General features: G+C 39.6%; 2 protein-coding genes across 5 annotated transcripts; one reads left to right on the top strand and one right to left on the bottom strand.

The window, feature by feature from the left end:
• Positions 1-399: 399 nt before the first annotated feature.
• On the top strand, positions 400-3,967 carry ncd (non-claret disjunctional). 4 transcript variants are annotated; one of them, XM_089865942.1, is made up of 12 exons: positions 400-570; positions 777-864; positions 933-1,082; positions 1,169-1,402; positions 1,518-1,634; positions 1,696-1,919; positions 1,992-2,295; positions 2,352-2,798; positions 2,869-3,057; positions 3,130-3,268; positions 3,337-3,479; positions 3,564-3,967. In XM_089865942.1, the coding sequence occupies exons 2-12, from the start codon at positions 784-786 to the stop codon at positions 3,756-3,758; spliced, it is 2,223 nt and encodes a 740-aa protein (XP_089722068.1). In that variant the 5' UTR covers positions 400-570; positions 777-783; the 3' UTR covers positions 3,759-3,967. The 4 variants fall into 4 exon arrangements, with proteins under 4 accessions (XP_089722068.1, XP_089722069.1, XP_089722070.1 ...); XM_089865943.1 differs by having other exon boundaries at positions 1,699-1,919; XM_089865944.1 differs by having other exon boundaries at positions 401-570; positions 777-858.
• Positions 3,968-6,245: 2,278 nt separating this feature from the next.
• Positions 6,246-12,123, bottom strand: LOC149702132 (uncharacterized). Its single transcript, XM_089865748.1, has 6 exons — positions 11,589-12,123; positions 8,812-9,019; positions 8,604-8,746; positions 7,547-7,688; positions 6,521-7,474; positions 6,246-6,418 (listed from the first exon to the last, which is right to left on the bottom strand). The coding sequence occupies exons 1-5, from the start codon at positions 11,632-11,634 to the stop codon at positions 7,189-7,191; spliced, it is 825 nt and encodes a 274-aa protein (XP_089721874.1). The 5' UTR covers positions 11,635-12,123; the 3' UTR covers positions 6,246-6,418; positions 6,521-7,188.
• Positions 12,124-12,605: the final 482 nt, after the last annotated feature.

The following is a 12,605-nucleotide window of genomic DNA, read 5'->3' on the forward strand; positions in this document are numbered from 1 at the left end:
TGTTTACAGATTTGCCAGGCTGGATATAAGCTTTGATGGTCTGCTTAGTTTCAAGCGTGTGTGGTGGTTACTCAATTTTGTTTTAGAAGCAAAGTGAAACGATAATATTAGGCCTACTCACCCTATTTTAATTTTTTCTACTTTTGTTGGTCTCGCTACAGTGACCAACTTCGAGAAATATAGTACTATGTTACCGGAGTGAGAACGAAATTTTCCTTAAAATACATTAATTTTATTAAAATATCCTCAAATATTGCTCCATGGCGTTAGCGGACAATGGAGAACGGCATCAAGCTGGGACTGGGAGTTGTTATTGTCACGTGGTTCGGAGAAGTATGACTATTGGTTATCTTATACAACGCCGCCTATAGATTGTATATCAAGGAGGCGGTGCTTCGATTTTGAATTAGAGGCGGCCACCGTCAACGGTATTTTTTTACGGATGTTATTTTGAAACTGTGGAGGCACGTTTATATAAACTCTAGGATACACTTTTGCTAATCTAAAAATTAATTTTTGAGTGAAATTTTAATCAAGATTTACGGAAGATCAAGTTTTATCGTTTCCAAGGTAAGAAGATAAATTTCAATTACCTCGATTAGGTTATTTAGACACCCCACAGGGGAACGTAGTCACGCGGTATTCGTTAAGGTATAATTGTTCTTAACGCGAAACATTTAATTGATTTTCTTGAGCGAAAATATTGAGATTGTAAACTAATTTGTCTTAAATATAAATTAATTAGGCCTTTGCTGTTTATTACTGTTGTTTTATAGTTAAATCATGGATGATGTTAACGATGAACCGAGTGCAGCTGGGTCCAATACAATCAAAACACCTGGCTTAGTCGTTCATACGGTAACGGTATTAGTCTTTCATTAATTTTTCATTTTAATTTGCTCGAATTGAACATTCTAAATGAACGTTTTTAGAGAATAACTAGAGGTATGGCTGCCTCTGGCTCTGGAATCCCCAAACCTTCGGGAATCAAACCTCCGGAGGCGCCGCGCCTAATCCCAAAAAGAAAAGCTGAAACTATCCATCCTGACGAGGACACCGACCCAGTTCCGGACAATCGAGAGGTATGTTAATGTAACCAATCATTTAAATAATCCCTGTTTGATAATTATATCTTATTAATTGCTTGGCGCGCGTATTATATTCTTAGAACGTTCGTCGACGAGTGACGGCTAAACGCCGTAAAACCATAGCGCCTTCTCCCGAGAAAGCAGCCGCTGTTCCGCCGCCGCCGCCGAAACAAGCAGTCAGGAGGAGGAGCAGAAGATTACCGGCCGTTTCCAAGCCTTTGCGACAAACTTTGCCGGCCAATTCAAATGTTGTTCAAAAGAGTGGTCCGAGGAAAGCGGCGCCTTTCCCTAAACCAAATGAACTGCCAAAACCCGTAAGTTTAAATTAAAATTCTTCTCATTTTAAAATATCTTCCTAAAAACTTGAAATTACACGTCGTAACTAGGCTTAATTAGGAATAATAAATTATGATAATATATTTGTGACAGAATGTGGTTGGAGCTCCGCGTCGGCTCACTACCGTCGCGACTAGCAAAGGACCAGTCGCTGGCAAAACGACAGCCGCCGCCGTATCCAAGCCAGCCGCCGCCGCCGCGCCACCGACTGTACGTTAATCAACCCCCCCCTGTAAATTAATAACCGTAATTAATGTCGCGTTTATGGCAGCAGCAGCAGGGTGGAACCAATAAGAGATTACCTTGGGATACGCGCGGGAAGATACAAGATTCCCGCGAAAAAATGGATAAACTGCAACAAGAAAACAAGGCTTTGAAACAACATAACGTCGAATTGCAGGAGCAATTTTTGACCCTTGAGAAAGAGAATTTAAGTTTGACATCTCGACTTCAAACCAAAGACGAACAATTAATTAAAACAACTGGGAATCTCGCGTAAGTACTTCATTATTTTCAAGTACTTGTAAGAGATCGTCGGTGACCTTAATCGATCCGTTTATTTTACAGGAATCTGAAGAAGGAATTGCCCGAATTACGCTCTAAGATTATCTCGTTGGAAGAAGTGGTGGCGTCTCAACACAACGAGAACAATGGTTTACAAGAGACGATCAATTCCTTGGAAACGCGACTAGCCACCTTGGAGCGAGAAAAAACGGACCTTTCCGCCCTGGTCAGTGAGAAAGAGTCGTTGTCCGCCAGCTTGACGCTAGAACTCGAAAAGGCCAGAGAAGAGATCGAGAAACTAAGCCATTCTCTACGGGAAAACGAAACATTACGCAGGAAACAACATAATCTCATACTCGAACTAAAAGTAATTAAATTAACTAATTAACTAATTTAACCTTTAATTAATTCGCGTAATTGCAGGGAAATATCCGCGTTTTTTGTCGGGTTCGACCACTTTTGAAGCGAACTGACGCGACGACGATTGAATTCAAGAGTTGCAAAACGATGATGGTGTCCAAACCCCCGGATTCAAACGCGTCGGCGGCGTCCTCCTCCTCAACTTCGAAACTCTGCCGAAGTAACGCGGCGACGGTCGAGTTCACTTTGGATCACGTCTTCGAACCCAGTTGCGGCCAAGAAACCGTCTTTGAAGAAGTAGCTCAGCTTGTTCAAAGCGTTCTCGATGGATTCAACGTTTGTATATTCGCCTACGGACAAACCGGATCGGGCAAAACGTACACCATGGAAGGTCCGCCCGCCCTCAAGGATTTCGACGCCGAATGTCGCAACCCCGAATTGGGAGTTATCCCAAGAAGTGTCCAACAAATTTTCAAGGTCGCCCGCGAAATGGCCCTTCACGGATGGAAGGTATCAAATTCCAACTTTAAGGCTTAAATCAAACTCTGAATGAACTAAACTTTGATTATTTTATTCGCAGTTCGAAATCCAGTTGAGTTTTGTCGAAATTTACAACGAGACCTTAAAGGACCTGATTCAAATGACGCCATCGAACGAATCATCGACTGTCGGTAATCAATCTCAACGTCAGGGTTTGTGGCTGGGCGAAAAAGACGGTAATACCATTCTCTCCAATATAACCGTCTACACTGTGACCAGTGAAACGGATGTAAGACCACCGCCCAACTAATTTCACAATGTCAATTAAATTAAATATAATTATTTATTTATTTATTTTTAGGTTTATCGTCTAATGAAAGTGGCGCGCAAACATCGTAATACCGCCGCTACTATGAATAATCAGCATTCTTCCCGTTCCCATAGTGTCTTCGTCTTAAGGGTCAAAGGAATGAATGAAAAAACGGGCGAAAGTTCCGATGGTCAGTTGTTACATACATACATTAATTAATTAATTAAATTAATTAAATTTATTTATTTTTGCTTCTAGGAACTCTTAATTTAGTGGACTTGGCCGGAAGCGAGAAACTCGGGGAAGGCAACTTAATCGCGGAAAGAAATAAACTGGAAACCATCAATATTAATAAGTCTTTATCGAATCTTGGAAACGTCATCATGGCTTTGTCCAAAAAGGTAACTCGTCCGTCGTCTCCTTTTCTTTGTTTGTTTGTTTGTTTGTATTAATTATTCGTTTTATTAATTGATTGGTTTTATTAGACGGAACACGTCCCTTATCGCAATAGCAAGTTAACGCACTTGCTGAAGAATTCCTTGGGCGGTAATTCCAAGACGCTGATGATCGTCAATGTTTCTCCCGATGCCGAAAATGTTAATGAGACCATCAACTCCTTACGTTTTGCCACCAAGGTCAATCAATGCAAAATCGGAACAGCGACAAAGGTCAAAGCCTGAACGATAAAAAACAACTTGTAAAATTAACCCACCGCTTTGTAAAAAACATTTTAATTAATAATTAGTTGTAACACTTTTTTAAACAAATATCAACAATTTTACATCATTTTTCTTTTATCAAAAACATTTTTTTAAGAAAAAACAAAACAAAATTGGTAAGTATCTTTTAAAATAAAGTTCATATCTTTTTGATTCGATTATTTCAAGTAAACTTGCGTATTTCTCCTCACCCTAAACAAGGTAAGATGCAATTTCAGCTTCAGCTTTCCTCTTAACAGACGGAACAGAATCGATTTACCGTGGAGTTCATAAAATTCGGACGGAACGCAATTCAGAACGGGCGAAGGCAGGGCGTCTGCGCACGACGCCCTGCCTTCGCCCGTACTAATTTGCGTTGCGTCCGACGTTTATGAATTCAACATTAAAGCCGAGTTTACACGAGACACTTTGGAAACGTTTTCAACCGTTTTGGCAAGGCCTAACACTTTTTGAAAAATGATATTTGCATTTCCTCCTGAAAGATCTCTGGTTTTAACAACGTAATATTATTTTTTGTACATTCCAAACCGGTTTAAAACAATTTCAAAGTGTCTCGTGTAAACGCGGCTTTAGTGTCGTTTTGCTGTTTTACTGCGTTTTATGCAGATAAACTGTTTTAGTGACTTTTATTGTAGTTCATTGTTTTTATTTATTATGTGTTATGCTGTTTTATTGTGTTTTATGCTGTTTTATCGCATAAACAACCCCCTGCTGCCACCCCCTGCTGCGACCCCCTACTGCGACCCCCTACTGTTACCCCCTACTGTTACCCCCTGCTGTTTCCATTTGTGTTACCCCCTGCTGCGACCCCTACTGTTACCCCCTGCTGCAACCCCCTGCTGGGACCCCCAGGGGGTAACAGCAGGAGGTAACAGCAGGGGGTCGCAGCAGGGGGTAACACAAATGGAAACAGCAGGGGGTCCCAGCAGTGGGTAACAGTAGGGGGTAACAGTAGGGGGTCGCAGCAGGGGGTAACACAAATGGAAACAGCAGGGGGTAACAGTAGGGGATCGCAGCAGGGGGTAACACAAATGGTAACAGCGGGGGGTCGCAGCAGGGGGTAACAGTAGGGGTCGCAGCAGGGGGTAACAGTAGGGGGTCGCAGCAGAAGGTAACACAAATGGAAACAGTAGGGGGTCGCAGCAGTGGGTAACAGCAAATGGTAACAGCAGGGGGTCGCAGCAGGGGGTAACATTAGTTGCCTTGAACTTAGAAATATTCTCGCCCTTCACTTCGTAATTTACAAGTACAATACTAAACCATGGTATGCCAAGAAAAATTCCCCCTTTTCTAAACCCTGAACTCTTCAAGTATCATACCATAAGTTAATAACTTATGATCATACCTATAGAATCTCTTGAAATTAGGGAGACGCTTTTTGAAGGGTACTTTCACAAATTTTTATTGTAAAGTTTCATTTTCTTGTTAAATAAAATAAATAATTTGAATTTTTTATTAAAGGGAACAAAGATTGGCTAGCAAACATTTTCATGATCAATCTAGCCTTTAAAAACCAATCTAACACTCACATTATCTACACTCTTTGAATATAGACATAAAAACCTATTTTAACAGATAGCTATGAGATGGCGATTACAGTCGGAAGTAGTAAGGGGCAGTTGAGTCGCGACGAACAGGAAGGATTACGAAGTTAGGAAGTTAATTTCGCGTATTTGGAAGATGGAGAAAAAAGAATGCTCTAGTAAAAGTTCCCGTACGCTGGCGTAAACTAAACTTTAAAGTGTTAGTGACATAATTTTCGTCACCCACAAACTTAAAATGCGAAAAAAATCCTTGAAAAATCTAGTTTATAATGATATGTTTACTTTTTTATTTGGTTTCGTAGCAATTTATTAAATTGCAATCAAAGTTTTGTGTTTGGAAAAGGCCTAGTTGAGATTTTCTTTCGTTTGATGACGTAGTAAGGAGAAATTTTCACTCTAGATGTCGCTCACGTGACGCGCCTGTTAGTGTCGCCGCGCAGCGTTAAGCCTAATTTATTCAGATTCGCGCGCAGACGATAGTTCTATATTTTCTTTGCTCGCGCGCGCGCAGCATTAGTAGACTCGGGAGTCTCGGGCGCGCGCGCTTGGCACGTGACGCCTATAAGTGTCTCAGCCTAAGTGTTAAGCCTAATTTATTCAGATTCGCGCGCGCGCCGCATTAGTAAACTCGCGCTTGGCTTTTCCGCGAGATGCCGTGAATGACGTAGCAAGGTGAAAAACCCGCCAAAAATCTTCTCCGCAAATTTGCCTTTGTCCCCCAAATTTCAAGTTTTCAAAGTGTTTTTTGTGTTTTCCCTCATAATTAAATATTATTCAAGCATATTTTTGGAATCAGAAGAGTTTAAACTCTCAAAAAAGTAAGGTTTTCTTTAGATTTGAGGTAATTTTTAAATCACGTCGCTATTCCTTTAATTAATAGAAATCTAAGCCTAATTCCTATACGATGAGTATATTTGTTTTTAGATGACACTGAAGAAGGCGAAAGTAGCAAAACACTTAAAATGGATTTTGCCGATGAAGATACATCCGCCGAAGAAATATGGAAAGAACCGCCAAAGTCTGTCGAAGAGCGTTTCCAAAGATGATAAATTTGAGGATTATTTAGCCGATATGTTACTGTAAAATCCAAACAACCAAATAAAAGTTATGTACTTACTTTCCTCGGTAACAATGTATAACGAATTTACATCTATTTACAAGAAAAAAAACAAAGCTTACGTGATAAAATATAACCATCATTTTCGATATCGTTTAAACTACGTCACTTCGTGACAAGCTCTCAGTAACCAGTGACAAACTTCAATGCAGTCGTTACTTTCTTCTTTCTTATCATTTTCAGGGCTAAAAATAACACTCGCGAAATCGCTCTTCAACTTTTTTTATATAGAATTCAGATTTTTAGTCCTAGCAATCCGTCTAATAGTTTAAGCTTTTAGTATAAACACTGTTAATAATGGATTACTCGTAACGTTTTTCATAATGTAAACGCGTACATGGTTCTTATTTGAAATTACACGCTTTAGTTATAGAAAAATACATAAAACCAGTTAGCTAGAAATAAACTACAAAAGAACCCATTAATTAACCATTTTAAACGAAAGAACACCTTAGCAATAAAATTAATACCCCTAATTGAAGAAGAAGAAGAAGAAGCCTTTTTGGAATAAAACTTTTATTCCATATTTCATCGAGGAAATACAACTTTAAAATGTCCCTCTTCTACTTCTTCCGGGCGCGTACAAATCCTAGATTTACAAATCCGCACCCGTTGAAAAGTAAATCAAATCGATGACCACGGTAGACAATTAAGTGTCTGTCCGGGTGGGTGACCTTCTCAAGGACATTTACTCAATATTAAATAAAATTCCATAGTTTGTAGGACATTATTATCTAGTTAACAGATTGGACGACAAGTAACGGTAGAAAAATGATACGGTTGTTGTTATTGTAAAGAGAGTAAAATGATCTTGATAGAAGAGGCGTGGGGCGTGGTTTCTGAAATCTCGTTCGTGATGGTAACAGTCCTTTTTCGTGTACGTCAAAGAAGAACAGTGCTCGTGAATAAGAGGGTCGGATATCTTGTCCAGATGCACTTGGAAAAAGGTCACGGCTTCGGTTCCGCAATGACGAATCAGGACGTTGCTTTTACATTGAACGAAGTTTCGGAATGTACTAAAGAAAATCACGCTCAATATCGATAAGGTTGCTAAAAAGTTAAAATTAATTAATCGTCTCAATTCTCACCAGCAAGTTCGTTTCAGTCCTTTTTCGACGTCTTGCATTTGATCGGCGTTTTCCGAAAGCAACAGGAGCTTTTCGTACACGACGGAACATTGCCCGATGTCTTTACTGATATTTTTCAGACAATCACCGTGTTTCAGAAAATCTAGAATGAAAAAAATATATATCAACGTTATCAGTCTAATTCGAGATAGATAGAGATAGAGAGATAGATAGAGATAGAGAGATAGCTAGAGAGATAGATAGAGATAGAGAGAGATGGAGATAGATAGATAGAGATAGAGATAGAGATAGAGATAGAGATAGAGATAGAGATAGATAGATAGAGATAGATATATAGAGATAGAGATAGAGATAGAGATAGAGAGAGATAGAGATAGATAGAGATAGAGAAAGAGATAGAGAAAGAGATAGAGATAGATAGATAGAGATAGAGATAGATAGAGATAGAGATAGATAGAGATAGAGATAGAGATAGATAGAGATAGATATAGATAGATAGATAGAGATAGATAGATAGATAGAGATAGAGATAGAGATAGAGATAGATAGATAGAGATAGAGATAGAGATAGATAGATAGAGATAGATAGATAGAGATAGAGATAGTGATAGATAGATAGAGATAGAGATAGAGATAGATAGATAGAGATAGATAGATAGATAGAGATAGAGATAGAGATAGAGATAGATAGATAGAGATAGAGATAGATAGATAGAGATAGATAGATAGAGATAGAGATAGTGATAGATAGATAGAGATAGAGATAGATAGATAGAGATAGATAGATAGAGATAGAGATAGTGATAGATAGATAGAGATAGAGATAGTGATAGATAGATAGAGATAGAGATAGTGATAGATAGATAGAGATAGAGATAGACATAGATATAGAGATAGAGAGAGAGAGAGAGAGAGAGAGATAGAGAGAGATAGAGATAGAGATAGTGATAGATAGATAGAGATAGATATAGAGATAGAGAGATAGAGAGAGATAGAGATAGATAGAGATAGAGAGAGGTAGAGAGAGATAGAGAGAGAGAGAGAATTAATTTCGTACCTTCTTGAACTTTTCCGGGAATGCAAAGGTCCCGAATGAATTCCCTAGCACCGTTGAGCACGTGGTTGTACACTTTGATCTCCGTTTCTCCGAAACATCGACTCATATGTAAATCGGCGCATTTCAAACTGTCTTTCAAACTCCTAATAAAATTAAGATTTATCAATTAAAGCGGGCGGGGGGGGGGGCACGGCGTAAGTGAATTTACCTGCAAGCGGCCAGCAATTGCGAGTGGGAAGCGACTTCGGCCAAATTATTCGTGTTAGTAAGGGATTGCAGCGAGCTCAGGCAATTTTGCCAATTTTCCAGAGAACAGAAATTGCGATATTTTTGATTGAAATCTTTGGAACCCGAAAATGTCTCCTTGTAAACGGTCTCCGAAAACGTTCCGCAAATTTGAAATATTAGCGACGACACTGAAATGGAAATAATAATAATTATTTTTATTACAAATCTTACGCATTGCTTTTCTAGAATAGCGCCGACTATTTTTCACCGAATTTATTTCCCCCAGTTTTGAAACGTAATCAATTACGTCCTTTTTTTTTGACATCTTCGAACGCGGCACCAAAATCGCTCTGAATTTAAGATTTAATCTACGTTTGGAATTCCCTTTGACATTTTTAAAAGGCAAATACGTTAGAAAAATCTCCGTCAACTAAAAATGGAACCCCGAAAGAGATTTATGGCGTAAAAATTAAGTCTCGTAATTAACAAACTGGCGTCGGCTCTTAATTCAAACAAAATCACGGCGTTAAACAAACCTTTGTAAAAATAATCAGGATGAACCAATTAGAAGCGAGCCTGGAAATAGGGTTAATTTAAGTAAAAATGATGGCTGCTCGACTCAGCTTTAATTATATTCATTTCGTCAAGTTAATCAACGGAGCTCTTGGCGAAAAATCCAAAGATAATGTATTTTTTAGCCCTCTCTGTCGTGCCACCACCATCACCCCATAATTAGACGAACAGGGGGTTCTTACGAGGGGGGAGAGGGGGCGAGGTTAGGGTTTGGGGGGTCATAAAGAGAACTAGCTCAAAACCTCGTTCAATTTGTACCCCCGCCCCTCCCCCTTTCGCTATCGCCCAAATGTCACGAAACTAATTAACGCCCAATGGTTGCCCCTCTTACTCGATTTATACTTTAATTTAGGTAATTTTCGCCAGATTCATTTACGTAGCCGGCGGGATCGTGACCTCCTCACTCGTCTATTAATGACTTTTATAGTCACAAAGAGTTTTTAGCACCAAGGCCGTGGATACTCGAATATATGGTTAAACTACATTCGCTTATCGCTCTAGATGAAGTTCATTTAGAATAGAATATGATACCACTAAATAAATTGGCGCGCTTTTATTCGGGGCCCGAGCTTCATCAACTCTACTTTTAAATAAAGAAAAAAATGTGTGCAGCTTGTCAAACCATATCTTTAAATATCCCCGCTTGTCCTCGGAACTCTTTACTTATTCATGTTTAACGCCGCCGCGTTGTACCAGCCAATTTCGGGAAACTAGCAGATTCTCCTTTTAAAGAGAAGGTGAAACTAATGATTTAGACAAAAACTAACTTTGTCTTATCAATGCTAAAATAAAAATATTGAGATAAAAATCTGGGAATTTGAAATCGGCGTTCAAGTTCTTATTAAAACGAGATGTACAGTGTCTTGATTTTTGAGAAGACTGTTCAAAAACGAAACTAACTTAAAACCTCAAAGAGTGGGGAGGGGAGGGGTAAATGTCTTATCCGTCAAAATATGATTTGATTCTCCTAGACAAGGATTTAAATAAAGTTTTGGACTTTTTCGGAGAGTTTGAAATAGGATTACCTACACGGCCAACATCTCTCTCTCTCTCTCTTCCTCTGGCGTAAAAGAAGCTCACGCTTAAAGAAATTCTGATCTCCATTCTTTCCTTTTGGACCGGTTCGTTTATTTCTATTCTCTTTTACCGGAGTTAAGGAGTTTTCAATCTCAAACAAGATTTGCCAGACATATTATCGTCCGCGCACTTTCGCGAATTAGAAAATTTACAAAATAAAAAAAAAACACTCCGGTCCAGCCCAAAACCACTTTCCCTGGGAAGATGATGACATTTTGCTATACATTTAATTTACTGTTAATTAGTAGGTACGTGTTAAGAAAGGTTTTCTGAAAACGACGGCCATCTTAGAAAATGGTGGGCAGAAAGGCGATATACTACCTAGAGATTCTAGATTTATTTTACAACTTTCAGGGTTCAACTTAAGGTCATCGTTTGAAATGGCTGCTCGTAATGTAACAAAAATATTCTGAAATTGCAACTTAGTAATCCCTAAAACCCGAAGACTTTAAAAACTTTAAAAAGATCCCTTGTTTCGTATATATCAGTTTCGTTTATAGCGAAAAGGAAAGCCTATACTATGAAATATACATATATACCCTAAATATTCCAATCCCCTTAAGACCAAAGAGTTACCAACAAAAGAGTCCGAGAAACTTTTCCGTGTTTTGCCCGCTATACCTTGTAAACTCGTAATTGAATGCATAAATATATAGAACCTTTTTGAATAACGCTACACTACCCACGACTACGACTCGATCGGGAGTGCCCGAGCTACAACCAAGAGAGGAAATTTGAAATTCAAAATTCATCAAATATTTAAAACACAGCCTTACTCGTATATAATATGAAAAGTGAAACTTGTTTACTTTTCAACGGGCTACAAAACTCTACCCGAGCTTAACCCCTTCCCTCCTTAAATTTAGCGTCAGCGAGCTGAGGGAAAACTAACTGACAACTTCACGCACGCGACTTAAATGGACCATTTCACGTGCAACGCTGATTAAGTTTCTTTTTATGATTCGAACAACAATGACTACCTACGTTAGTTCACGGGGCAATTTAGAGTGGGCGCTTTCACAGGCTTTCAATTGACAGGCCAGGGAAGCGCGCCTCGTAACGATTTAAAACTAAAATGCCCGTTAAATTGAGTGGATGGTTACGTACCAGAAAGTAAAATAAACTTGTGGAAAAATGGCTGTCTCAAATGCATGAATAACGCGGTGCCTCCCTCGTGCAGATACCAAAACTTGTACGGCTCGGGCAAGGCGTCGTTGAACTGGGCAAAATTGCCCAAATAGAGTTTGACGTTTAAATTGAGCGGAATGTCGTGTCGGGGCCAGTAACAGTCCAATTAGCTAGGAGCATATTTCGAAGTCGGGCGGAGGGAGAGAAGAGGGCGCTCGACGCAATTTCAAGATGATCCGGACAATCAGCCGGGCCAAATTCAACTGACAAAGTGGATGCTCGTTCATTTTAAACGACTAGTCCTCCACCACCACCACCCTACCCGCGCCGCCCTTGCCCGGCCCGAAACGTACCGTCCGCCCGCTTGCTTCTAGGCCCCAAACTCTACTCCAACTAGATCCCAAAGCACGCAACTTCTGGGGCACCCACCAGGCTGCGCTCTCGCTGACTGCCTTTCTGCCCAGAGATTTATGGTTTAAAATCAATGCCTTTACTATAGCGCACCCACCCACCCATCACCCGCCATTTCTGGGAGCCCCTTTAACTTCATTCAAACTATAAAGGGAAGCTGAACTCGCTCCTGAAATAATTGACGCCAACTTATCAGAAAACTACGATAAACCGTTGTTGCTAACACCAGTTTAGCTAACCAATAAATTATAAAATTACTCGAGCCTTATCCGAATTTTGAAATGGCACGCGCTTTGACCTTGGCATAATGTTAAGTGATTTCGTGTTGACTAAGAAACTGGCGTCAGCCGCCCTTAAATTCAAATTTTTCTTATTTTTTCCTTGGATTGAGATGGGTATGAGGGAAGAATGCGTGGCAGAGTTGAGAAAAGACGCTCGAAGCGTAAAAAAGTCTTATTGCTGCCGCTAGAAACTTGACAATGAAGTTTGCTCCGATCTTTTGTTTGTTACGCGTTTCGTTCTTTCGTCCAATGCTGCAGTGATGTACATTCAACTTTTATAATAGGAAATCTGATTAAAACTTCA

Source organism: Phalangium opilio, unplaced genomic scaffold, assembly GCF_054372755.1.
Source record: "Phalangium opilio isolate 3A_F unplaced genomic scaffold, DU_Popi_V2 ptg000017l_1, whole genome shotgun sequence".
NCBI classification, from domain to species: domain Eukaryota; kingdom Metazoa; phylum Arthropoda; class Arachnida; order Opiliones; family Phalangiidae; genus Phalangium; species Phalangium opilio.